Below are 26,856 nucleotides of genomic sequence, written 5' to 3'. Positions count from 1 at the left end.
GTTCTGCTCAATTAATTATGTGTAAAAATGGCCCCTGTTTTCTGCATAGATCTTCTTACTATATTCAATATATTTGCTTACTTTAGTTACAAAAATAATATTTACTACTTTTTATGCTAGTTAGCACTACAGAAGTTATGCAGTTAAGAAAGCAAGAGCTGGATGTTTTCATTCTCAAGTAATAGTAACAAAATTCGTTCCAATTACATGGTCAATCAATCACACTTGTGTAACTCCAATGACGGCAGCTTTGTTGCACTGAGGGTATAATTTGGGGACAGTGGAATTGACAGCTTAATACATGAAAGTATTTGTTGTGACTAACTTTTATTACTGTTGCAACAAGAGAAAACACAGCTTGATTCTTGTGTTATATTTACATTTTGAGCTGGAAGTGTAAACGTGAGCTTGAGGAGACATACCTAATCAGAAAACTTAAAGTACTATTCTGTAGCACTTTAGAGACTAACAAAAAATGTAGATGGTATCATGAGCTTTCGTATTAGCAAATGAAGAAAAGAATGTAGCTGTAGCAGTGCGAGTGGTGAGAGGGCCTAGCCTCCCCAAGCATACCCTAGTCCAAAATGCTAGGTGCATACTAGGGGCAGGTGGTCCCTCGTGCTACTCCCACCACTGTGGATACATTCTAGTTTTTAGCCCACTAACTTGATTAAAAGTAGCATGTGTATGTCTCCTCAAGCTAAAATTTACATTTACAGCTCAAAGCGTGGACATATCTATAAATCCTGGGGTGAGTTTGCAGGATTGGCAGTAGAAGTCATCTGCATTTTTAAATTATTATTTATTGGTATTGCTTCAGCAGCTAGAGGCTTTAATTAACCTGAATTTAGGAACAGCCTTGAATACAAGTTTATGTGTAAGATTGACCAAAACAGAAACAGACCCAGAAGGAATTGTGACTCAGAAATGCCCCGCTCCTTGTTCTTGCAGGCATAGTAATTTTCAAACAGACTAATAGCAAATGATTCCTTCCTCCTCATGCCACACCAACTACTCTGGCCAGTGAGAGGAGGTGGTGGAGACAAAGCTACCCATTTCCTGTCTCTCCTTGCCATCCAGTTCCAGCAAGGAATAATGCAGATGGATAGCCCATTTGCTCCAATATACCAGGATCCAAGGTCCAGCTAGCAGGCAAAGTTGTATAAATTTCTCTTTATTTTCTTAATCCCTTTCATTTGCTGGCAAGGGCACATAGTCCAAGTAAGACTCTAGTCCTAAGGGTTTAAAAAATATTAGATGGGAGAGGGAGGAGGATGATCATAGAAAGTTTACTAAATATATCATTATCACAGAATCATAGAATCATAGAATCATAGGACTGGAAGGGACCTCGAGAGGTCATCGAGTCCAGCCCCCCGCCCTCAAAGCAGGACCAAGTTCCGTCTACACCATCCCTGACAGATGTCTATCTAACCTGTTCTTAAATATCTCCAGAGAGGGAGATTCCACTACCTCCCTTGGCAATTTATTCCAATATTTGACCACTCTGATCAATGGCCATTGGTGTCCGATGCCTCTCTCATTATTTCCTTCAATCTTTCCCTGCCCAGTGCGGAGTGACTTAATTTCTGTAGACTAGCTCTGCATCAATCTACTATATCATCTACCCATTCTCTGTGGGGTCTGCCTCTCCTATTTGGACCATCGATTATACTGAATGCCAAGGTCTTAACTATTCGCTCATCGTTAATTCTGCACATATGCCTGAATAGCTGTAACTTCTGTTGTATAACCTTCTGCAGTTGGTTCTCTTTCAGCTGTATCTTCCTATATAATTCCTCATTGGAGACCTTCTGCATCCATCCTATTCTCAGGATCTTTCTATAACTCCAATATCCTTCTCTTTGAATCTATCACCCATGTCTCACATCTGTACAACATGCTGCTAAGCACACACATTTTCAAGATGCTGAGCTTCATTCCTAAGCTAATTGCTTTACTTTTCCAGATCTTATCCATCGCCTTCAAACTTGCTCTTGCTTTTGCTATTCTAGTCACTATTTCCTTCTTACAGTCTAGCTCGTACATCATACATGAACTTCTCTACGTTCTCTAGTTCTATCCCATGTACACTGATCTATCTTCCTATTTCCTTTTCTCGTAATACCATTGTCTTCATTTTATTGATATTCATAATCAGTCCATACCGCTTCCATTCCTCATTTAGCACCTGCACCAACTTAGGTGGTGAACACCAAAATTTCTGAGTCAGAAGGAAAGTTGTTATTTGATCAGGACTGTTATAGAAGCTATACATACAGGGCCCCTTCATGCCATTTTTACAGACTCTTTTCTGAGTATGAATGTTTGGGCTGCAGTCAAACATTCCAAAATGCATGGGTTGTGTTGAGTTAATCAACAAATCTTTGATTTTGCCATAAGAATCAAGTTTAATACTTGTTCAATGGCAGAGGGACTGTCTTTCTGTGTGTACATGGCCTAGCACATAGGGCTTAGACTGAAGCTCCTAGATGCTCAGGCAATACAAATTATAGATAATATAAATAACTTCTGTTTGGAGTCTCAAAGTGCTATCACAATACAAATATTAAATGACACTACTTCCAGCACGCCACACTCATTAATAGCCAAAACCCGTCAGATTTATTAACATTTTAAACATTCTGAGGCATAGCAAGTCCCTTTGGATGCTTGCCCTAGAACTTCCCCAATATCATTGATTATTTACTGTTCAAGAGTTCACCCAACACTCAAGCTGGGCTAATTATTTAAAGAAATATTTAATGAATAGTTGACTGGTAAAAATGGACAGTCTACACTATCACTAAATCAATCTACTTTATGTTACCCAGGGCTGCAAAAGACATCCTCCTCCCAAACTGATGCAAGTCACAGAAATGTAATCCCTGTCCACACTGGTGCTACATAGTCAGTATATGTTCTCTCACCAATACAATTTCTACTTCTCATGGAGGTGGAATAATTATGCTGATGAGAGAGCACTTTCCTGTCAGCATAGAACATCTTCACCAGACATTCTACAGTGCTTCTAGTGTGGCCTATGTCATTGGCTGGGTAAATTATTCAACAAATATTATCAAACAGTGCTGATCATCAAGGCAGTGATTTACATTGGTCATAAATGAGGAATATTGGCACAATAAGTCAAATATTTGTATCTGCACACCAGTATAATTATTCTGCTTATAAATTTGGTTCTTCATTAGATATGCTTTGAACATTTTGTATAATGTTTTCAAAATGAACTAATTCTTAAATCATAGTGTGACCAGTTGTTCTGCCTCATTTAAAGAAAATACTGATTTCTGATAAGACAAGGTGGGGTAGGTAATATATTTTATTGAATGACCTTCTGTTGGTAAGAGAGGCAAGTTTACATAGAGCTCTTCTTCAGACCTGAGAAACTTACTCAGACCTGGTCAGCACTACATGGTTCTGTTGATAAAACTTGCCTTGTGTTTACCTAGGTGTAGAACTGTTTACACTTAAATTTGGCTTCTGCTGATGTAAGTGCTTCGGTATTCTGATTTAGTAACATCACTTTCCCAAACAGCACAGAGAATGGGTAAATGTAATTAGGTTGACACACAATCAGTTAGACGATACTTAACTTACCTCAATTGTTATTGGTTTTCAGGAGCTGTCCCACAATGCCCCACACTGACAATATAATTGATGCAAGTGCTCCTAATGAGAACACACACCAAAGACACAAAGATCCTAGTGTGCACACACAAGCAATTTAATATCTGTGCGGACTGTAAGATGATGTAAGTTAGGCCAACATAATTTTGTGGTATAGACATGGCCTTAGAAAGGCATCAGTAGTTACAAAATGGAGTAGACTATTTAGCATCAGTAGTTAAAGCATATTTCAAGACTATTCAAGATGAAGTGGCCCATTAATACCCTTGTAGTCACAGCGTGGAAAAGAAATGGGGCGGGGTGGGGGGGAAGATGTTGATAGTGAGTTATGGATTGTTGCAATAAGTCATAAATCAAATGTCTCTATTCAGTCCATGATTTTAGTATCTAGCAAGTTATGAATTTAAGCTCCCACACTGTCTTTTCAAAGTGCTGTGTAGGGTCTTTTTGAAGATGAAGACTGCTAGGTCAGTCAGAGTGATCATTTTGTGAAAAGTCTGAGTGGGGTAGCTGAAGAAGTGGGTTGTGCCCACAAAAGCTCATGATTCCATCTATATTTTTGTTAGTCTATAAGTGCTGTAGGACCATCCTTGTTCTTCTTCTTCTGTGTGTGTGTGTGTGTGTGTGTGTGTGTGTGTGAAAAGTGTTTTTTCTGTGTAAATTTATTAGAGAGCATAGTTATTGCATATTTTCACTCACACAATTGCTATTGAGACATTTAGTAAACAGGACAGAGCACATCACATGGTGTGATAGGCACGGATATTGAAAGATATGTTGCAAGGAATCTTGATAATTAAAGCAGTTGATATATGTCTGGAGGGTTCTAATGTAGGATGGTAGGTGACAGCTAGGGGTGTGCTATCGGGGGAGGGGGGGTCATACCTGCTTCAAACAAAAATAAAAACCCCTCCAACCACACACCTCTAGTTATCATAGAGTTTAAGCTTGTAAGAATGTGTTCAGTGGCTGGACTTTTCGAAATTCTTGTGAGTTGCATTAATCATCTCACTTACCTATTATAAGGTAATATTTATGTGTTTGCTTTGTACTGATACTCCCATAGTCAAGAAAGAAGCATTAGCAAGAGTGAAAAACCAGTTTACACAAGAAGTGTCATCTCCTGTCCAAAAGAAGGAGGCATATAGATGCCAGGCAAACCATCATGGAACATCAGTTGACAAAAGACTGTTGATTGCTCCACCCACACCCATGAGAAGAGGATGTGCACATAATCATGCTTCACAGTTTGAAATCTGGGTAAAAGTAATACAAATCTCTGACCAGAGACATCTATATCTGTCTTAGAATATGGAAAGGTCACTATTCTAAGGTTAAGCAAGGATCCCCAGGCTGCTTAGTTTTGGTTAGCTCTGAAGGAGCTATTGAGCTTGCACATTACAAAAGCTGCAGTTATTTTTGGAGCCTAAGACTAACTCATTTGTGTATGTGTTTACCTGATGTAACTTTAAAAAAAGCTCTCATTTCTTTATCCTAGTTAATGTGTGTTAACTAACACTGTAGTTAGCTTTTTATATGATTGACTTCAAGAATTGTCTTTGATGTGAGATCTAGCATGCACCTGACTTGTGGTAAGTGACTGCTCCTTTGAACAAGGAGTAATCTGGATATTATTATGATTATTGGTGTAAGGTACCATCTATCACAAAGGCAGGCTTTCCTGAGTGGCAAAGTAGAGTCTAGAATGTGTCTGAGGTGGACTGTCTGTGACTCCATGTTAAAGCTATTAAGTGTTTGATACTTGGTTGGTGAAATCTAATTATAAAAAACACAACCAGTTTAGGGTTTGTGTCCTGATTTGTAACAGTCTGCCCTGAGGTTGGCATCCATGAATCATTAGCCACTCTAGGCAGCTTGACAGTAGCCACTGCAAATTATGGAAACAAGATAAAAAATACTCAAAATTGCCTTACAATTTGGGTCATTTCAAATGCATTAGTCCTCCATGACCCAGATGTACTGATATTTCAGAGATAATTACAGCCCCTAATGGGTTGAGTCCAGGTTGATGACATCTTTTATATTTTCTGTCTGTTATTTTATTATACAGCCTTGGTCTTTCCTGGCATTAAGAATGCTGTTCAGCTGCTTGAACAAGGGATTTTTTAAATCAAAATAATAATAATAAAAATAATAATAATACATTTTGAACACACACACAGAGATACAGAGAACCTAAGTAACCAAACTTTTAATAAATTTTGTTTTTTATAATGACAACTGAAGTTTAGGTTTTATTAATAGTATTTGTTGAGGCTGATTACGATCATACTATAATATGCAAAATCAGGTGAAATATGAATAAAAATAATATAAATATTGTCAACAAAATCAACATTTATCCAATGAATTAAACAATTTATTATAATGTATATATGCATGTAATAGAAGCCTGTTAATATACGCAATGATTCACATAGTAATTTGATAATATTATTAATTACATTTCAAATTGCTATTTGATTCATTGTGTATACTGGCAGGCTTCTATTATGTACATAGCATAACATGGATTACTTTTTGGATTTATTTTAGGACCTTATAATTTATATTCAGATAGCGTTACCATATTTGAACTTTCAAAAAAGAGGACACCCCTGAAAGGGAGGAATGTATCTGTATCACAATCTACCAAATCACTTTGTATTAACATGTTTACATGAGTTGGTAGATTCTGATACAGATACACTTCCTCTCAGGGTTGTCCTCTTTTGAAAGTTCAAATAAGGTAACCCTAATTCAGGTTTTGAAAGATGAGAAGGTAGAAGATTCACTACTTAAAGCATTCATGTTAAAATAGCATAATAGACTAGACAATAGATGACTGAACGCCAAATTTTGAAGAATATTCCAAGCACATAGACAGCAGATAAATATATATACTTGCATTTTTTGAATTTCAAATATTTGATAAAAGAAATTCCTATTTCTTACCTACATTTCCAGTCATTAGGTATGAATTCTGAAAGTCCATCATCCCCATTCCAACAATGTGTATAAAGTCTTCAATCACCTGCATTAGCTCCACTGATCCTGGATAGATCTAATAAATGAAGGTCAGACACAATAACTGCAACACCTTCACAAACTCCGTAGCACTCACATAAAATACTAACCAAGAATAATAAAATGAGATGTGACACTCAAAAACTAAATTGTCCTTGTGTTTCAATGTCTGAAGTTTTAAGTTACAACAAAACAATTCTTTAGTCTTTAATCCATCATTTACCCCCAGGTGAGCAGACAAGATCTCCCACATTAACATTCAAAAGCAGCTTTGCCCAGGAACCCTGGGATGTTTCCTCATAAATTAATGAACCTATTAAAATAGGATTCAAATTCTTTGCTTATATTCCCCCAAAATAATTTAAACAAATGTTGCCTTCAAAGCTGTGCAGACAACCTCCGACAACGTTGAAAGGAGTTGGGTATGTATATCAAGACTAAATTATAAAACTATAAAATGTATTTTTGAATTTGCATGTATGCATTTTAACACTATTATTACTGTTGCCACAGAGATAAAACTAGTAAGCTAAAGGCATCCATACTGATCTCTGCAACAGCAGAATCAGGCCTTTTATGGTTGCCAAATGGGTAAGGACTAGTCCATTTGCAAGAAAGCATCATTCATTTTCATAGTCCTGAGAGAGCATTAGAAGAAAAATATATATTCATTATGCAATGATATCAAGAGATTAGAGTCCAGTATATTTATTAGCAAATTGAGTGGATAAACTGATATCATATACAGCGTAGACATCAGTAAATCATTTAAGGAATTACTGTCTGTCTCATGGACAAGGAATATTTTCCTGTAAAATGAACATTTATATTTAAAAAAATGGGCATCCCACTGTACACAGTACATTTTTTCTCCTCCCACATACAGGATGTTCAAAATACAAAATGTAAATGATATTCACTGTATATTGTTCTGTATCTGTAAATTCAGCCACTCTCTTTTTTAATATGCATGTATTGCTTTTGGAGACTTCAAGTCCCAACAGCCATTATTACTTCTTGCTATTTGATGTGTCTAACTCCAGAGCCTCTCAGATCAAGATGGACAATTACTTGCTGGGCTCTGTAGGTTATGCAGGCTGTTATATTAAATCTTTGGGCAGAAATAACCTATTTTCTTTTATACAAATTAATTGTGATGTTCAAGATTCTGGCAAGGTGCTAATGCTGCCCTGAGTGATGCAGATTTAAAATGACTCACTGTAAGGTAACAAATGTTTCAATATCAATATCATCCACACACCAAACAACGAGTACATTCTCCTGCCTGAGTACCGGGACTGCAATTCAGTCAAAAGGTTCTTTTGCCACTATTCACACCGGTTATAATTCCATAGCAAATGATTATAGGAGAAACAGTTGAAACATAGGTGTTACTTTGGTGCTCTGTATCTGTGAATATGTGAAGTATGTTGTAAATACATAAAGTGTCAGGAAATGGCAATGAAGACTGTGCAAAAATGTTGAGTTTTGCAAGCCCAATAAAAATATATTATTGTAGACTGCAAATGGCATCCTCGTAGCAGCTCTTTATATCAGCTCTTAGCAGAAGGCATGTATGAAAGTGGCTGCTGTATATTTGTATTCCGTATAATACATAATTAATGGTTTCTAATGCTGGCAGTTAATTTAGAAAAAGGATGTTGAGCTGCTGCAGCTATATTCTGATAGAAAATTCAGCAGTTTATTGAGAGTAATGTAAGCTTTCTTTCTACCAGAAATAAGAACACAGAGGACAATCTAAGGAATCCAAACTAGTGTCAAGTTCATTCAGTTATGCTCAGTGAAAATAATCTTATCTGGCAGGAAAAAATAGTGAAAATTTTCTTGAGCTAAAAATCTTAACTCTGTTCTCATTAAAAACAACACAAGATTAGATTGCTTAGCACTGGAAAGAGAATTCTCTCTCTAGCTAGTTAATGCTCTTTATGATGAGTGAAATATTCATCTCATATAATGAAATATGCATGTATTTTTCATGATTATTTGATGTGATGAGCTGAGAATAAGAACTTTAAAATGCTTTAACACAGAATTTATTAGTTGCAGATGCTTTTGTTTCTCTCTCATAAAATACTATTTTATTTTAACTGTAACTTAGCATGCTTTCATTGTATAAAATGTTTACTCTAATGACTATTTCATGAACAGAAAAAGAAAATTACAACAAACATTAAAGAAGGACTCATCACTGCCTCAAAAATAAACAACTACATATATAAATAAATAGGATAGGATTTGAGAATACTACCAGGACTGTGTCTAGACTACAAAGTTCTATCGGAAAAAGTTGCGCAAATTGCAAACTGCAATTTGTGTATCTTTTTCCACTTTTCTTCTGAAAGAGGCTTTTCCAACAATTGGCCAGTCTACACTGGGCCAAATGTTGGGAATAAAGCCTCTTTCAGAGCATCCCTTCTTCTTCATAGAACAAGGTTTACAGGGATGCTGAAAAAAAGTCTGCTTTTCCGATTTTTTTTCTGGAAAAGTAGATGTGTTCCTTGGACGTGGTAGAGGTTTTCTGGGATACCAGAGGTATCCCGGAAAAACTCTGCAGTCTAGATGTACCCTGAGCCATAGTTAGGGCTAAATGTGAAACTTGTACTTTGGTCATTTTTTATTCTAAATAGCAAAATAGGCAAATCTTACCTGCTGTGCATCTTCCCATTTCTCTTTGTTCTCTTCATCTAGGAGGTTGCTAACTATCTGAAAGAAGTTCTGCAAAATTCAAATAAAAGAAAGCAAAGTAAAATGAAATTCAGGAATATAACAAATGCTCATGTCATTAAGTTATGATTAAGACCAATTTTGTATTGTTGCGACAGAGGCCCATTGGTGGTTCATGACTCTGTTTCAGCTGCTCTTGTTAGGCCTGATATCTCACTACACCTTACAGACTGATGCTAGGATATTTAATTAAAAGGTGACATGAAATATATCATTTTAAATCTAATAACTCATTAACATAACTACAATTTTTGTAACAATGTGGTGTCCAGGAGTCTATAAGCAGCCAAAGGTGGCAAAACTAGTTTCCAATGCATAAAGATGCTTGGTCCAGGAAAACCGTAACTTAATGACAGTGAGATTAAGCAAAGTGTGATAAAAAACAATGGAAGTTCCATTAAGACAGAAATCAAGAGGGGAATGGGAAGCTCGTTGAAAAGGAAAACAGCACGAGGTAATCCTGCTTTTTGAAGCAAGGTCATTGAACTTTGGAAGATATAACCAACGACGATGCCATCTTGGGCATCCATCACTAGACATATACAAGAATACAGAACTCTTCTAAGCCAAGAAAGAAAGGATTGAAGTCCCTGGGAACTGAATGCAAACATCTTTCACAGAGATGGATAAGGGAAGCCAGCACATTGTACATTTGTAGAGGGTGCTGGCTGAGGAAAAGTCAGTTATGGCTGAGAAGTTGGAAGATAGGTGAGAGAAACCATCTTGAACACAACCTGTACTTTGCTAGTTTTAGTTTTAGACTTTTAAATGGATGTTTGCACTTTGATATGTCTTTTAGTCAGCATCACTTAACCTATGTCCTATGTTTAATATGTGTGTTTTATTTTTACAGTAAACCAACTCAGTGTTGCATTTGAGGGGAAGGGTGTTTTGACTCCTGTTACTTTAAAAAGATGTGAGTATTTTTCTCTCTCTTGGAGGAACAAACAATCCTTCTTATTTCTCTAAACTGTCCAGGAAAGGACTTGATTTAGCAAAGCACATGGACTAGAGAAAATTCAGGCTGGGCAAGTGCTGGGATCACCCTGGTGGTTGTAATTGAGGAAGGTAGAAGCCAGTGTGGGGCTATAAACGGGATGCTCAGAGGCAGAAATATTGAACTAGTGCTATTCATCACAACAGCTAGTTGTGAAAATCCCAAGCTACAGCAGCAAAGCATTGTGAGGCACCTAGAGTTGATGGCAAATAGTGACACAATTTCTTGCTGGTTTGATTGCACCCTAAGCCCATAACACTGATGCATGTTTGTAGTTTATTTCCTGTCACCAGTATAAGAGATCAAACAGAAAGTACATTACAACCCGGAATGGCAGTGTCCAGTTTGCCGGAGAGTCTTAGACCAGAAAATTACCATGTCCAGCTGTAAGTCATAGGCACAGTATTACCAGTTTTTACCAATAATAAAAAACAACCCAGCTATTTTCAGTATTCCAAATGTGTGTTCAACTTCCAATTTTTCCTGCATCTCTGCATTTCCTGGTTTCAGTGAGCACAAGATTAAAAAAAATACTGAAATAATTTGACTAGGCTAGTCATATTTTCACTCCAGCAAAAATCTGGAAGTACTGGAAACCTGAGGGGAAAACAGCCATATTACTAGATCCTAACCATTCACGTTTGCACATTGTCCATTAATATTAGCAAGGATTCCACTTCACTTGCCATGGATTTTTTCCCCCATTAGACAGATAAATCTAGGAAATAGAAAAAAAAATATCTCCTTGCACCAAAGCAAAAGTTCCATTGACTGATGAAGAATTTTGCTTGAGGATTTTTGGACTGGGTTCTTTGTGGTGCACATGATAAGGCGGAATTCAGTGAATCAATTTTATTTTGGATAAATATTGTCCAACTCTAGGGCCAAGCCTGTATATCCACATCCTCAGCATTAGTACCATCATTAACATACTTCAGAGGGGTACCCGAGTTAGTCTGTAACAGGAAAAACTTAAAAAACAACAAATAATCTAGTAGCCCCTTAAAGACTAATAAAACACGTACATGTATCTTGAGCTTTTGTGGGCAAAACCCACTTCTTTAGATGACGAAAGCTCATGATACCATCTCCATGTTTTTTTAGTCTTGAAGGTGCTACTAGACTATTTGTTATAATTAATATAGTCTTTAAAATAATGCAGTATGTGAATATAGTCTTTGCATGCATACAGCAATTTAACTGTACCATTATAGTTCAGGTGATACAAGCTACTAGTGTGGATACAATTGCATTTGTATAGAGATGTGTGTGTGTGTGTGTGTGTGTGTGTGTGTGTGTGTGTGTGTGTGAGAGAGAGAGAGAGAGAGAGAGAGAGGCTATGTCTACACTACAAGTTTTCTCAGCAAAAATATGCAAACGAGGGGCTAATTTGTATCAGTCACAATCTAATTTGCATACTTTCTGCCAATCCGTTTTTGTGCTGGGATTTTTGCACAAAAACAAGCAGTGTGGATGTTTTCTTTTTGCTCAAAACCCCGTTATTCCACAAGATCCATATACCTCCAAAAAGGAGGTTTACTGATCTTGGGGGAAAAACAGTTTTTGCACAAAAAGAAAATATCCACGTTGCTTGTTTTTGTGCAGAAATCCTAGTGCAAAAATGGATTGGTAGAAAATATGCAGATGAGATTGCAACTCATGCAAATGAGTCCCTCATTTGCATATTTTTTGCCGAGAAAACTCGTAGTATAGACGTAGCCAAAGAGAGAGAGAGAGAGAGAGATGGGGAAAGACACCAAACTGAATACTCAATAATCCTCTCTACTCTACTCCTGAGTACTGGGCAGTGGTTGTGAGATATGGAAGATATTGCTTTAGTGGGAAGTACTTTGAGAGAAAATTGCTATATTCTTTCAACTTGTTTTTAGCTATATTATTATGAAAGTATCTGTCAGTAAAATATTGTAATAGGTTGCCTTTAGGGGCTTTGAAGCAGTCACCTCACCTCAGAAACTGGTAAAGGAAACTGGGTTTAATTCAGACTCCTGAGGCAGGGAACGCTTAATGATTTTCTTTTGCATACAACAATGGCACAAAGGGTTAGTGATGGTTCATGAGAATATTCTCTTGAGAATATGTGGTCCTATGGCATTTTGGAATAGAGAGTTTTCCTCGGTGCAAATTCAGGGGTTGTGAGATGAAACAAAGTGCTGTGTATTAAGCAGAAGTATTAGCTATAAGGATACCTGGAAAAATTCAGAGCAAAAAGGCTGTTTATTATTAGGACAGGGTAAAAGGACCTTAGTAGGCTTAAACAGAAAATACATAATTTCCTCTAATTTTTTGGCTTCTAGCTTCTACCTACTATATCTGGTAGTCTTATTTATTGGATGCCTTTAAGGAAATCATATAAATGACATCTAAAGTAACAATCATCTTTAAAAACTAGACAGCTTTTAAATCACACTTTTTAAATAAAAATAAAATACATGTCTTTCAAATGTTTTTCAGAACTTTCTTTTTTATTTCTATTAGTTCCATCCTCCCTGACTTTTATTTACAATTTCTTTTGTCTGTAAGAGTTCAGATTTTTGGTGCAGGGACTATTCAACTCAAATCTGAATCATTTTCTTGCATTCATACAATTTTGTCTGCAGTCCGTTAATTATCTAACGATTTTTATGTGTATTTATAGAAGATTTCTGCAGCTGTCATTAACTTCAGTTAAAGTAATGGGTACTCTGAACCTCTGAAAAACAGATCAGGAGTGACTTACTCAAAGTCACAAAGGAAGTCACTTCAGAAATTGAATTAAAGGTCACATGCACGCCTTTCTCCTAGGCCATTTAGTTTTAATTCCCCTGACTGGGATGATGTAAAGAATAATTGAGTAGAATTTTTAAAGTGACATTTACTGTAAGTACAAAGTATTAAAGCTAGTCAGAGACTAGTTGAAAACAGAGCCAGTTGTTCCTGACTCTAACCTCTCCGGTCAATGTACTAACTACAGCAGTGATACTCACTCCTAAGATGTAAAAGCTAGAATCACCACATTTGGTATTCATAACTTAAAACAAGGTAAGGGTTTTATTGTGCCAGGACAATGAGATGTGCATGGCATATGATTGTTTGTCATAAAACCAAAAGGGACGGCTCTGGTAGTAGAGCCAGTTATGCATAATGATTACAGGAGGCAGCATGGGGCCAGAGATAGAGACCAGGGCAGCTGTAACCCCTTGGGGAAGCAGGTGACAGGAGTGGAGAAAGGGACAACTATCTACCATATATTAGTCTCTGTCTATGGGTCTTTCTGTCCTCCATCTGGGAGACCTGCAACCCTCCTTTAGGTGTGCCCGCTGCAGCGCAGTGGCCATGGACAGGTGCTTCTCACCTGTCCCCAACCTGCTGCAGTGAGAGACAGCTGAGGTTGTCCTCTCTCCCTGGGGTAGCCTGCATACTGAACCCCACATTCTCAACTGCACTACAGAGCAATGATTTAAATGAAAAACAAATATTAAAGACCCAAGCAATGGCTGATAAAATCTCTAGTAAATATATATATGGAACAATAAATTCATACTACTGTTCCTCTTTTGGGCAATGCTGATCGTAATTTGGGTCCTGAACCACTTTTGTCTGAGTATCACTGAATTACACCATGCTTCCTCTTTGGAATATTCCCATTCTCTGTAAAAATATTGCACATGAGATTTTGTGAATAAAATTGATTTTTAAGAATGTTTCAGTACCACCATTTTCATGACTGGAAATCAACATTTGGGGAACTTAAAACTGCAAAACTGGAAAACATTTTCACAGGATAAAATGTTCACCAATTTAACCCATCTCCTAAAGCAGAGTTGGGGGCTGCTGACTCAGAGAAAAATCAGTCATGGGCTGCACAGAAGTGAGAAGTGGGAAAAAAACCCTCACTATGGCCCCCAAATGAGAAGAAGAAAGACACTTCCCATATTCCCCTTGCACACCAAAGCCGGGGGTAGGGGGCAGCTTAGTAGATTTTGTGTGCTTCAGTACCCTGGGGTGACAGTGGGGGGGACTGGAGCAACCCAAAGCATATCAGTCTTCCCACATAAGTCATGTCTCCTAGGAAGGGAAAATTGGGGATCAATGGAGTAATGAAAGCAGAGAGGCCAAATGGAGAGAGCAGAGTAATGAAAGCAGAGAAGCCAAAGCGCAGGTTTCCCAATGCTGGGGGTGGAACTGAGCCTCAGGGGTCAGATCCAGGCAAGCCAAGGACCACATCCAGCGCCTCAAGTTTGAGGTCACCCACCACTCAGTTGGTAGTGTAGACCAAAGACTTAGGCTCACACTGCTCCAAAGGAGGAAGCTAATGATTCTATTTAAGGTGTAAGAATTACAGTGCCAAATATTTACACTGCTAATAGTGAGTCAGCAAAACACTTCAGTGTGTGCTTGAGGGCTTTGCTGAAGGGGTGCAAAAGAGACTAAAAAAAGACAACGTAAATTAGGGCATGATCTTTCTCCCATTGAAGTCCATGGCAAAAATTGCATTGGGTGTTAGGAATGCAGAGAATCATAGACTCATAGAATGCTAGAACTGGAAGGTACCTCAAGAGGTCATCAGGTCCAGTTCCCAGCCCTGACAATAGGACCAAGCACTATCAACATCATCCCTGATAGATGTCTAACTAACCTGTTCTTAAATATCTCCAATGATGTAGATTCCACAGCCTTCCTAGGCAATTTATTCCAGTGTTTAACCACTCTGACAGTTAGGAAGCTTTTCCTAATGTCCAGCCTAAACCTCCCTTGCTGCAATTTGAACCTATTGCTTCTTGTCCTATCATCAGAGGCCAAGGAGAACAATTTTTCTCCCCCTTTTTGTAACACCCTTGTAGGCACTTTAAAACTGTCCCCTCTCAGTCTTCTCTTTTCCAAACTAAACAAACCTAAGTATATCAGTCTTCCCACATAGGTCATGTCTCCTAGGAAGGGAACATTGGGGATCAATGGAGTAATGAAAGCAGAGAACCCAAATGGATTGATCCAGTGCCCACTGACATCATTGCAAATCTGTTCACTAAGTTTAATGGGTCCTAGATATGGCCCTTGGTATTTATCTCCTCAAGTACTCGGAGTATCCATTCCTATTCAATACTGCATTCAGAGGACTATAAATCCATCATAAAATATACTCTGCAAATTAAATGTCAAGTTATTTAACCTACAACATTCTTTCCAAAGGAGATTCTTCAGCTCTCAGAATTTTACCCTTTCAGCTCTCAAGATATGTAAAAGGATGCAAGGCTCACATGGATGTTTCCAAATGTCTCTACACTTCAGAAAGGTTAATTAAGGGCCATGCAAACAGATTTTCATGTAAAAAATGCCCATAGAGATTTATTGGTTGACTAGCACAATGTAAGACACCGAGAAGCCATATCATCGTTTAGTTAACATATGCCATGTTTTTCCCCAATCAAATTTATATTCCAAATTCTAAATAATATTCTTTTTTCCTTTTTAAGTAAGAACCATTTCAATTTGATGCTTCCCACCTGATTAGGGAGGTATTAGATTCCTATATGTTCTATACAGGAATAAGCCCAATCCTTAACTTTATAGAAGCTTTAGGAGTTCATTATTAATGCTGGTTTGGGCTCTTAGATCTCTTGCCTGTATGTAAAATCCATATTAGTGACCAAGTTATGTGCTAATTTTCACCATGAACACCACCACTGGCAGAAGTGCCATTGCACAAAATTTAGGTCATCAAACTATTTGTCCCTATGCCACAATTCATATCTAAAACTATACATGACTACACTACAGAAAATGAAGAGTGCCTGGTGTCAAAGGTGTCTTGTCTATGGAAGGAAAAGATTGCTAGAATGACTTGTCAAAATATGACAGCACTTGACAATATTATCTTTCAGTCTTTCTGAGACTCTCTGCCACTTTAAACTTCTGGTCTTTTTCTATCTCTTTTTATACTTCTGTATTTGTACTAGCTCTCTCTTCATGTTCTTGAGTCTACTGGGTGGTGTCATGCTTGTTTTGTAACTGCTTGTTGCATATTGGTTTATAATGTGCATACTCTTCTCTCCTGCTTTAGACACATTTGTGTTTCATTATTGGCAGAGACTGTATTTTTATGCAGGTCTCTTTTTTTAAAAAAATTTGAAGAGAATTAGTATACATGTTAAATTTAAAATAAATTTGCTTATAGTATGTGTTACTTTATAATTCATATGGACTTGCCTATGGGCTGGGCTGGTTTTCATTTGTAGTTAGTTCCTTTTAGACCAGACGGGAAGTTTAAAAGGGACTTATAGTAGGAGTAAATCACATTTGCATTGCTAAGATCATATGAAGGAGAATCAGGTCCTATAACTATAACAACAGATAGCTAGACAGATATAGATGGAGGTACACACATTTTAGCTTAACAAATCTATTAAGAACATTGATTCTTGTTAATCAAAGTTAACTACTAACTTGCAGTACTAATCTAACATTTTTATAGTACTAGGTACACAATTAAAGGGATATTTTATTAAATACATATTAAAGGGATAGTTTATTAATACACAATTAAAGGGATAGTTTATTAAATACATACAGTGCTCGTGCCCAGATTAACAATTCTGTCCTGACAAAAGTGTATGAATATAATTTGAGGTGTTATATTTTAACTTTGTTATGCAGCCGTATTATGTATGGCTGTTCTTGTCGATGTGCAAGAGAAAAAAATCTCTCAGTTCCTCAGAGTAGCAGTAGCAAACAACTGCGATCCCAGTACATGCTGGTGTACAGACACTCCTCCTTCTTTGCATTGTTGGCACATATTACTCATATTTATGATTTTTTTTTTACTGAGGATTAGTTTAATTAGTTCTTTTTATAATAAAACTATTTATTAATTGTAGCATATGTTAGGTTTTTGTCAGGGCTTCAGAGAGAATTGTTCAGTTCCTGGAAACAGTGGGGTGGGGGATCAGCTGTGGGCCCCCACAAGGGGTTCAGCTTTAGAAAAGGAGATACTAGGGATAGCTTCCCCCAGGCAGCAGTTCAGCCCTGCCCGTCCCACACTGTCTGTGGCTCTGGCTGTGTTTTAAAGAGACCAGGCCTCCAGCTGTTGCTGCTGTCATAGTAGCCATGGTGGCAGACAGGAGCCATAAGCCTTTTTAAATTGCCAGGAACTGGGGCAGCTGCCCTCCTTTTCCCCATCAGTGGCCGCAGTTTTTCTCAAGATTATCTAGTCAAGCCTGATAAGATAATAAGACTAGAATCCGGGTCTGATTTAACATACATTTCTACTTTCCTATAAGTCATGCTATGATGCAGGTGACAAGAATATCTAGCTTCTTTAGTCAAGTTACAGTACTTCTGTTTTCCCTCTATTTCCATCCTTTTTCTATGCCCCTTAAATAGGAGCCATGGAAGCTGAAATGCATGGATATTTTCAAATTGCAGATACCAGTAGCATGTAATTTCAAGAGAAGAGCAGGTTGATAAGAACATAAGAACATGTCTTCCATCTGTGATGAATGCTAGGTGGAAATGAACAGAAACAGTAATCATAAAGTGATCCATCACCTCTTGCCAATTCCCAGCGATTGCAAGGTTAGGGACACCATAGTCATTGTTGGACCTTATCCTTCATGAATATATTAATTCTCTTATAGCTTTGGCTTTCACAACATCCTCTGACAAGGAGTCCCATAGGTTGACTGTGCCTTGTGTGAAAAAATGCTTCCTTTGTTTGTTTCAAACTTGCTACCTACTAATTTCATTTGGTAATCCCTAGTTATTGTGTTATGGAAGGGGTGATGAGACAGTGAGGCTTGAACAATTCTTACAGTGGAGGTGCTGAAAGACAGTGTGTCCCAGACTTTTTCCCTGGCACCCTCCCTTATCCTGAGATTCCCACAAAACGTGGGAGTGCTCTTTCAACCTCTGCAACTCTAATTCCTGCACCTCTTCAAAGAGGCTCAGGGCTTCCCCATCTGTGGTGGCATGAATTAGTGCTTGTGGTTCCAGCCTTGTGGTAGAAGGTATGCCATGGGCTACAGGTTCTCTACACTGATTTATCCCCTACTTTGTGATTTCTAATGTTCTTTTAGCTTTATTGACTGTTGTGGCACATTGAGTGGATATCTTCAGAGAACTATCTACAATGACTCCAGGATTTCCCCCTTGAGTGGTAACAGCTAATTTAGACCACACTTATAGTTGGGAATTTTCTCTGCCATTTCTTGCCCAGTCACACAGTTTTGTAGCGCTTTATGATGTGGTTTTGCTGTTTAAATTATGAAATATGAAATGAGCACTAAGATAAGCTTAACATTATTTCTGTCATTTCTCTAAGAGTCCTACCAATATATCTGCTATTCCTTATGTCACAAAACATAGAATATACATATCAAAAGGCATTTCACAGGACACATATATAGGGAGAGACAGTGACTGATAGGGAGCTAAATTTTGAAGAGGTGGTGAACAGATATGATCCAGTCCTTTGAAGTGCTGGATGTTCTTGTGGAGCTGAGCTCCTTCATTTTCTATCACTGCTTAGATATGAGAGGGATGGACTTGCTAGAAGACTCTACTTTAGCGAGATGGAAATTGTGAGGTCCTTAATTTTAATTCACTCCAACTGCAGTCATTTTTGGATAATTTAAATGAATTCCTTTCAAATATTTTCTTGCTGTCAATATCTCAGTGTTTTCTCAGGCCAATCTGGCTTTTTTGCACCACTATGGAGATTTAAAGTTACTATAATTCCCATTACATGGTTAAGGTAGGATTTCCTCCAAGCCCCCGAACAAATTGAATCCCCGAGTGGCACAGAGGCTCCAGAATTACCTCTGCTTTTGCATTTAATCTGAGCATGGGGCATGCCCTGAGGAAATGTGGGGACAGTCCCAGGTGCTCTTGATTTCTGGCTACAGCAAGGAGTGAAATCCAACCCCCGTCTCCCCATGAAATCAGTAGCAAAACCTGCATTTACTTCACTGTTTAGGGTTTTTCACCATTTATCATTAAAATCAAAGAGAGAATTATTATTTAACATCCTAAGCAAAATACGGTGAGTACTTTCATTCTTTCTTTATATGCTTTCTAATATGTATTTATTAATGAGTGTTAAGTTTCATATTTTTATAAATTTACTAAATTTTACTCAAAAAACGAGGAGTAATGTTAGATCGAACCTAGAGGTTTGATTCAAACTAACGCGGCCCGGAGAGCACTTCCTGGTTCAAATCAGCTGGCGATCGGAATAGCGCGTGGGCGAGATTATGCTAATGAAGCATGGGATATTTAAATCCCTGCTTTATTAGCAATTTAGGTCACCTACATTTGCATCCCCAGTTCAAACTAGGGTGCAATTGTTTACGTACCCATAGTTTCCTTTAAATAACCCACCCTAAAAGGTTACTGAAGAGTCAAAAGAAATGACTATCAGAGGGGTAGCCATGTTAGTCTGAATCTGCAAAAACAACAAAAAGTCCTGTGGCACCTTATAGACTAACAGATTTATTGGAGCATAAGCTTTTGTGGGCAAAGACCCACTTTATCACCTGCATGCTGATGAAGAAATGAGAAATGTAGTAAATTTATAAAAATATGAAACTTAACACTCATTAATGAATACATACTAGAAAGCATACAAAGAAAGAGTGAAAGTACTCACAGTATTTTTGCTAAGGATGTTAAGTAATAATTCTCTCATTGGTTTTAATGATAAATGGTGAAAAACCCTAAACCAATGAAGTAAATGCAGGTTTTGCTACTGATTTCATGGGGGGGGGGGGGGGAGAGAGGTTGAATTTCACCCCTTCTGTGTGTTCCCTAAATCCAGATATCATATCTCATATGGTTTTCCCTACCACACATTTTTGTACATTCTAATTTATGGCTTCTGCATAAAATCGTAATGAAACCGCAATGAAAGCTCAAAAGATATTTTTATAATTTAAACAATTCTTCTGTTTTTCTTGAGGAAAATAAATGTGGATCTTTCATTAAATCCTCAAATCTTGACTCATCTTCCTGAGAGGAAGTAAATAAAGAACTGTGTTTTTTGAGGAGTAACATTAGTTCGAACCAAGGGGTTTGATTCGAACTAACACAGCCCGGAGCACACTTCCTGGTTCGAATTAGCTGGCGATCAGAATAGGGCGTGGGTGGGATTATGCTAATGAAGTATGGGATATTTAAATCCCCACTTCATTAGCAATTTAGGTCACCTACATTTGCATCCCTAGTTCGAACTAGGGATGCAAATGTAGATGTACCCTATAGATGTTAGGCATCCAACTTCCACTGAAGTGCACTGATCCTTTTCTTTGAACAATAGTATTAAGTATATTATTTTTCCTTATAGAAATATGTTTACAACATGAACTATAGTTTAACAATATTTTTTTCTCCTTCACTTCCATGGTCCTTGTTCTCAAAATATCTCTAAGTTTCTAAAAGCAAAATAACAACAACAAAATTTAGCGTGGTATTATTTAGTTTCTCCTGGCTAGCTCAACTAATTATTAGGAATAAGTTGTGCCTCATTTATATCAACAGTATCAATTTTGCCATTGACAATAATGGAAACAGAATCAAGTTCTTACTAATGTTGGTAAGCTGAGTATGCTAAGTCTATAAACAGAACCCACTTATATTAAGCAATTTCTCAAGGTTGTTTCTACCAAAGTTTTTGTAGTGTCTGTGAGCACTGCAAAGGCCACTGGGTTGTTAAAAGACTGTTGACTGAATGAATAATTTGTAGCAAAACAACTTCCTATTTAAGCAGTCACCCATTTCTAATAATAATCAAAGGCACTAACTTTAATGGAATAAAAGAAAAAAATGAAATTTTCAGTTCATATTTTTTTTGACACACTTTGTGCCAATTTTCCTCTACAAATTAAAAAAATATATTGTTTTTCTAAATTCTATATTTTAACACTTCTGTGTTCAATTCACCTCAAATTGGGACGCATGTTCCTCCATGGAATGAGATCCCACTTAATAAGTCTTAGGCAGACTGCTTTAATTTGAGAAAAGAGATTTGTGTATGTGGGAAAAATAGAAAAAGACAGAAGAATGGGAGTATAATGGAAAACTGAAATGGAAATCTTAACTCTGGCAAAATTACTGTCTTTCTAAAATATATCACATATTTTCAACTATATTTGCATACACACATATATATTTGAGCTGTGTATTAATCACATCAGGATAATTTTATGAATTATCCTAGACCCCGCCATTTAATAGTGAAATATTGCTATACACTTTTTTAAACATCTTCCTTAAAATAAATGTATATTCTGAGAAAAGTACATATAAAATTCCCAGATGAGTTAAAAAAAAAACCACTAGCTCATCTGGGAGTCCTGCCAAACCTTTATTTTTAAGAACTTTATATACTAAGACAGGCCATGCATTCTGCTGAAATAAAAGAGTGGACAATGGTACAGAAAGAGTTAATACAAAATACAAAATTCACATCATATTTCACTTTAATTATTTGAATTGCAGAAACAATGGCAGAATGAGGTAAGTATCTTAAACATCCTGGGTAGATTTTGAAATGAAATTAACTAGAATAAACAATGCTGCAGAATTATTTGATGTTTAAAAATACTCTGGAATGGAAAGTTACTCGAATAATCATTGTAAAAAGAATTTTGTATTTTTGAGACATTATATTGTTCTAAGACATCTGTTCACTTAAGTATAGCTGGGTCCTTTTGCCCTATCACACTTCACCATATTCATAAGTCATGTTTACAATGCTTCTATTTCATCTATTGAGCACATTTAATTGTTCTTGGAGCAAATAGATGATGCCAAGTATGGACCAAATATTGCAGCTGAATCATTGCTCTGTTCTATAAAATTTCTCTTACCTGGACACCATCAGATGCAGGGATATAACTTGCCCTTTTAAACGTATCGGTCACATTTCTGAGAATTTCAACTGAAATCAGAAGATCTCCTGCATAAAAATTTTTCCTCTGAGTTAAATCCAACAGTGTTTTGGTCACCTGGGACATTCCATCACCAGCCAGCATCCTCTGTCCTTTGGCAAGATGTTCTTTAATCTGTGCCAATCAGAAGAGTGAAATAAATATCAGAACCTCTTTTACTGAATTTAAGAATGTCTCAACCACAATAAACATAATATAATCCAAACATCCTTAAGGAACTTCAGGAATCCACAGCTGTAACAACCAGTGTATTTGCTTTTAATAAGGATGAATCCAAATAACTTTAGAACAGAATAAAATGAGAAGTATGTGATTTCACATTAACCATTAATCTGACATAATTTAATCTGACATTCTTTATATCATAGGCCATTATATTTCACACCGTAACCTGTGCATTGAGCCCAAAGATTTTCAATGCTCGTGTTCCCCCTCTCCCCCCAAAAATCGGGGCAGATTGTTTAACCTGCTGGCCACCATATAATTATGTAGAGCCATTGTGATTGATTCAGATACAATGGTTCAGGAGCCATGTGGGAGCAAAGAAAAGGAACCCCAGTGGTATTCTTTAAAGGCTTGGAGTTCATTCTTCAGACATGCCAGCCCATGTTGGCCAATTGGTTGGCCAATTTGGAAAGGGAGGCAGTCATTCACCATCCTGTCCCTTATAAGGACACTAACATTATTAGAGGTACAATTCTGGAACACTCCTTGTACTCATGAAGTTAAAAACTGGGAACTGTGAATAGCTCCTGTGCAGCAATCAAGTAGTAGAAGACCTATTTTGCCCACTCACCCCCCTGTAGATCTGTTCAGGGCCAGTGAAAAACCTCACCCATGTGCATAGAGATAGAAGAATGTCTCAACCCTTATTTGGAAGCTGAACTTGTGAATTTCAATTATTTCTAAAGTCAACTCAATATTTAAGTAAGATGTGCAGCATACCACAAAGAGGGATGTCATAAGGCCAACATATGCTGAAAAAGAATGCATAGGTTTTAAAAAACCTGATCTTTGTACCAGATAAAAGTATAAGTTCCTCTGAATCCAAGATAAGTTGAAAGAAGATAAAGTATCCCAGACAGACCTTCGCTCTATCCAAGATAGCTACAGAGGGAACTTAAAAGCTAGCAACCAAACTGACTGACACCAACTCTGAGAATGTATTTCCAATTGCTTTTTATCTTGGCCTGATTACTGGCATCCAAAGGAAAGACGACTGATGTAATGCAATGTGATGGGGGCATAGAATGAATGCAAGCAATGCACCCTACATTATCTTCCTCTGCTACCTCTGGTTTTGTTATGTTTTAAATTTCAAAGAAGAAAAACAATTGTAGCGAACATTTTTTAAAAAATGAAAAAAAAAGTTTTAAGGAAACTGATATATAAAGGGCAGGCACATTCTGACCCACAAAATTTAAATATTATTTTTCACAATATAGTATCATTCAGACTATCCCCTTAAATCCTATGCAGATACACTTGCATAGCTGGGCATTGGATGTGCAAACATGATTAACTCTAAGTCTCTCTGGGTATGTCTACACTGCCACCCTAGTTCGAACTAGGGTGGCTAATGTAGGCATTCGAAGTTGCAAATGAAGCCCGGGATTTAAATATCCCGGGCTTCATTTGCATCTTGCCGGGCGTCGCCATTTTTAAATCCCCCTTAGTGTGGACTCCATGCCTGTGGCTACATGCGACACGGAGTAGGTAGTTCTAATTAGGCTCTCTAATTCAAACTACAGTTACTCCTCGTGTAGACATACCTCTGTGGCTTTATATTTCTGGGACAAAACCCAGCATAACTTAAAGCAGCTACAGGCTGCTCCAAGTTACGTCCAGCCCATAGGAAACTTTTCAGTATCGGGAGATTTCCAGAGTGCAGCAAAGCCCTGACAATGAACCAAGAATATTTTGGATATAGAGGCAGCTCTAAACCAGCAAAGATTTCCCCTGTCTGTGGGGAGTCTCCTCAGCAGTGTGCATCTCCCAGATTATGAGCTGCTTTCAGGCAGAACAGGGCAAACAACTGATCCTATCTCTTAACTACAGGAATGAGAAGACAAAAGCACTATTATTCAGTTTCAACAAACAATTATTTATAATATTAATGTAGGCAAATGAATTCTTTAGACAAATGTTTCAGAAGAATGCCTCCTTCAGTGTACAGAAAACTGAAAAAGGGTAATTAGGCGAGAAACTTGTTTACAGAATTCATTTTCTTCAGTTTGCCTCAGATTTAACAGAGTGTTCTTAAAGTGAGCTTGCAAGAGAAGAAATAGTATGAAATGGATAGGAGTGAAGCCCTTGTGGTTTAGGCACTGGACTGGTGAGCTCTGGCTTCAATTTCTGTCAATGCCAGTCTTCCTAAGACACTTCGAATGAGTTATTTCATCGCTGTCCTTCAGTGCCTTGTCTCTAATCTTGGGGCAAGTGAACTTCTCTTCTCCATTGGGGTGATGTGGAATCCATCCATTAAAGGTTACAAATGCAATGCTCATGGAGACCGTATAAGCATCTAGACAGATACTTGCACATATTGGGATAGATCAGATTGGCCAAAAATACCAGAGAGGTAATGTGATTTTTGTGCTCAAGACAAAAAGTATGGAGCAGAGACACTGCTCTATCCCTCAGTTTGTTTATTACTGTCTGACCTGCACATCTATAAATTCACAATAACTTCTTTTCAATAAAACAAACACTGTGAATCCAAATACAAACTCAAGAAACCTTGTCCGTGGCCACGTCTTCCTTTCCCCTTTTATATTCTATAGTTCTGTTCTTGACTCTAGGCCTGACTGTTGCCATGGACAAGTAAGTTAACTTTGCTGTACTCAGCATCTCCACCACTAAAGCACCAGTAATACTTATCTACTTATCTACATAACTGAGGGATGGGGTTTTCAGTATTAATCAGTTAAAGCCTACCCAGGGTGGGGCAAATGGCACAATTGCCCTGGAGATTCAAAAGGGCCCAGGGCTCCCAGCTTTGGTGGTCAGGCTGGCAGCTATCCTGCCATAGACAGCCGCATTCCTCCATCTAGTGCAGAGATCATGGATGTTGGGGGCATCCCCCCCCCTCAGTCCTGAATAAAGTCCATGATCTCCATCCTGGTCCAGGAAGGCGCCCACCCTCTCCGGTCCCTGGCAGGCTCCTGGGAGCTGACAGACTGCTCCTGGGGAGCGGTGGAGGGCTGCTGCAAGTGGCTTGCTGGCTCATGTTTTGGGGCCACTGGGTCAGGGGGAGCGACTGCTGGCTCTTGGCTGGCAGGCTTGAGGCTGGCACAGGCACTGTGGCCAGAGTCTACCTCTTTAAAGGCTCCGGGGAGGGGGGAAGGAAGAGCAGTGTTCTTTGTTGAGGCTGGAATGGCCACCAGGGCACCCTGGGAAGGCTGGAGGCCCCCTATTTCAAAATAAGTGTCTACACAGCACTTATTTTGAAATAGCTATTTTGCATTTGGAGTTATTCCTTGTAGAATGAGGTTCACCAAATTCGAAATAAGGCTCTGCTATTTCGAATTTATTTCAAAATAGCAGTTTGGTTGTATAGACGCTAGGAAAGTTATTTCAAAATAAGGGCTGTTATTTTGAAATAACTTTGCTGTGTAGACATACCCAGAGAGTAAAAACCTAGATATGGTTACTTCCTTTTAGAAACAGACAAGAAATGAGTAGGAAGGATGCCAGATAGGGGGAGCCTTGTCTCAAGCCCACCTATGTACAGGAACTGATATAAAATAACACTTCCCCAGGAGCAGGGGAAAGCAGAGAGGGAACTGTGGCTATAGTCCCTCCATTGACTCCTCCCAGTCTAGAGTCTTGCAAACAACATTATAGGCTGTATTCTTGTGACAAACTGACCCCTTTTGACAAATGTAGCAGTGGTTCCTAGCAGCCTAACCATATTATGTTTTTTGTAGTCTTCACAAGAGAAGAGAGTTTTAAGGAGGGATTTGTAGGAAGACAGTGGGATAGCTTTGAGAACCCTGCAAACATCTACAGAGCCACTTCCTCCTTTGTCTTGATGCCTGCAAAATACACAACAGTGGTTAGCTGCGACCATTGCTTATCATACTGGCCACTACTGTCTTACTGTTTTCTTGTGCTCCCCCCCATTCATTTAGCTACTTGTAACCTTTCATCTTAGACTTCTTGAGTGTTCAGCACATAGAACAATAGGGTCTTAATCCACGACTAGGGTCTTTCATTGCTACCATAGCACAAATAAAAAACACGAATGTCCTTAGTGCTTTTAAAGCTCTTGAACACATCAGGCACTAGACAGTATGTGTACATGATCAAACTGTGCAAACGTGTAGCTGTACCAGGTGGACCGTTGGCACAGACATAGATCCCACAGCAAGAAAGACACATTTTTGCTACATGCTGACAAAAATGGCCCAGCAGCAAGAGTTCCCACCCTCATGTACCCACAGGCATGGGGATTTTAAAATGGTGTTGTTAGATTTTGGGGGACAATCCTGGAGTGGC

General features: G+C 38.0%; 1 protein-coding gene across 4 annotated transcripts in view; it reads right to left on the bottom strand.

Annotated features, from left to right (window-relative positions):
- The window catches only part of ADGRB3 (adhesion G protein-coupled receptor B3), a 632,976-nt gene that overhangs the window by 300,443 nt on the left and 305,677 nt on the right, over positions 1-26,856 (bottom strand). For all 4 annotated transcript variants that reach the window (XM_075923697.1, XM_075923698.1, XM_014575580.3 and 1 more), the window contains 3 exons: positions 22,276-22,470; positions 9,343-9,411; positions 6,604-6,712 (listed from right to left, as the gene is read on the bottom strand). In XM_075923697.1, the coding sequence (XP_075779812.1) occupies positions 6,604-6,712; positions 9,343-9,411; positions 22,276-22,470 (373 nt within the window). The remainder of the gene's footprint in view (positions 1-6,603; positions 6,713-9,342; positions 9,412-22,275; positions 22,471-26,856) is intronic.

This window comes from Pelodiscus sinensis, chromosome 3 (assembly GCF_049634645.1).
Source record: "Pelodiscus sinensis isolate JC-2024 chromosome 3, ASM4963464v1, whole genome shotgun sequence".
In the NCBI taxonomy this organism is placed as follows: Eukaryota; Metazoa; Chordata; order Testudines; family Trionychidae; genus Pelodiscus; species Pelodiscus sinensis.
The sequence above is the reverse complement of the archived record's forward strand: the minus strand, read 5'-3'. Positions and strand labels throughout refer to the sequence as shown.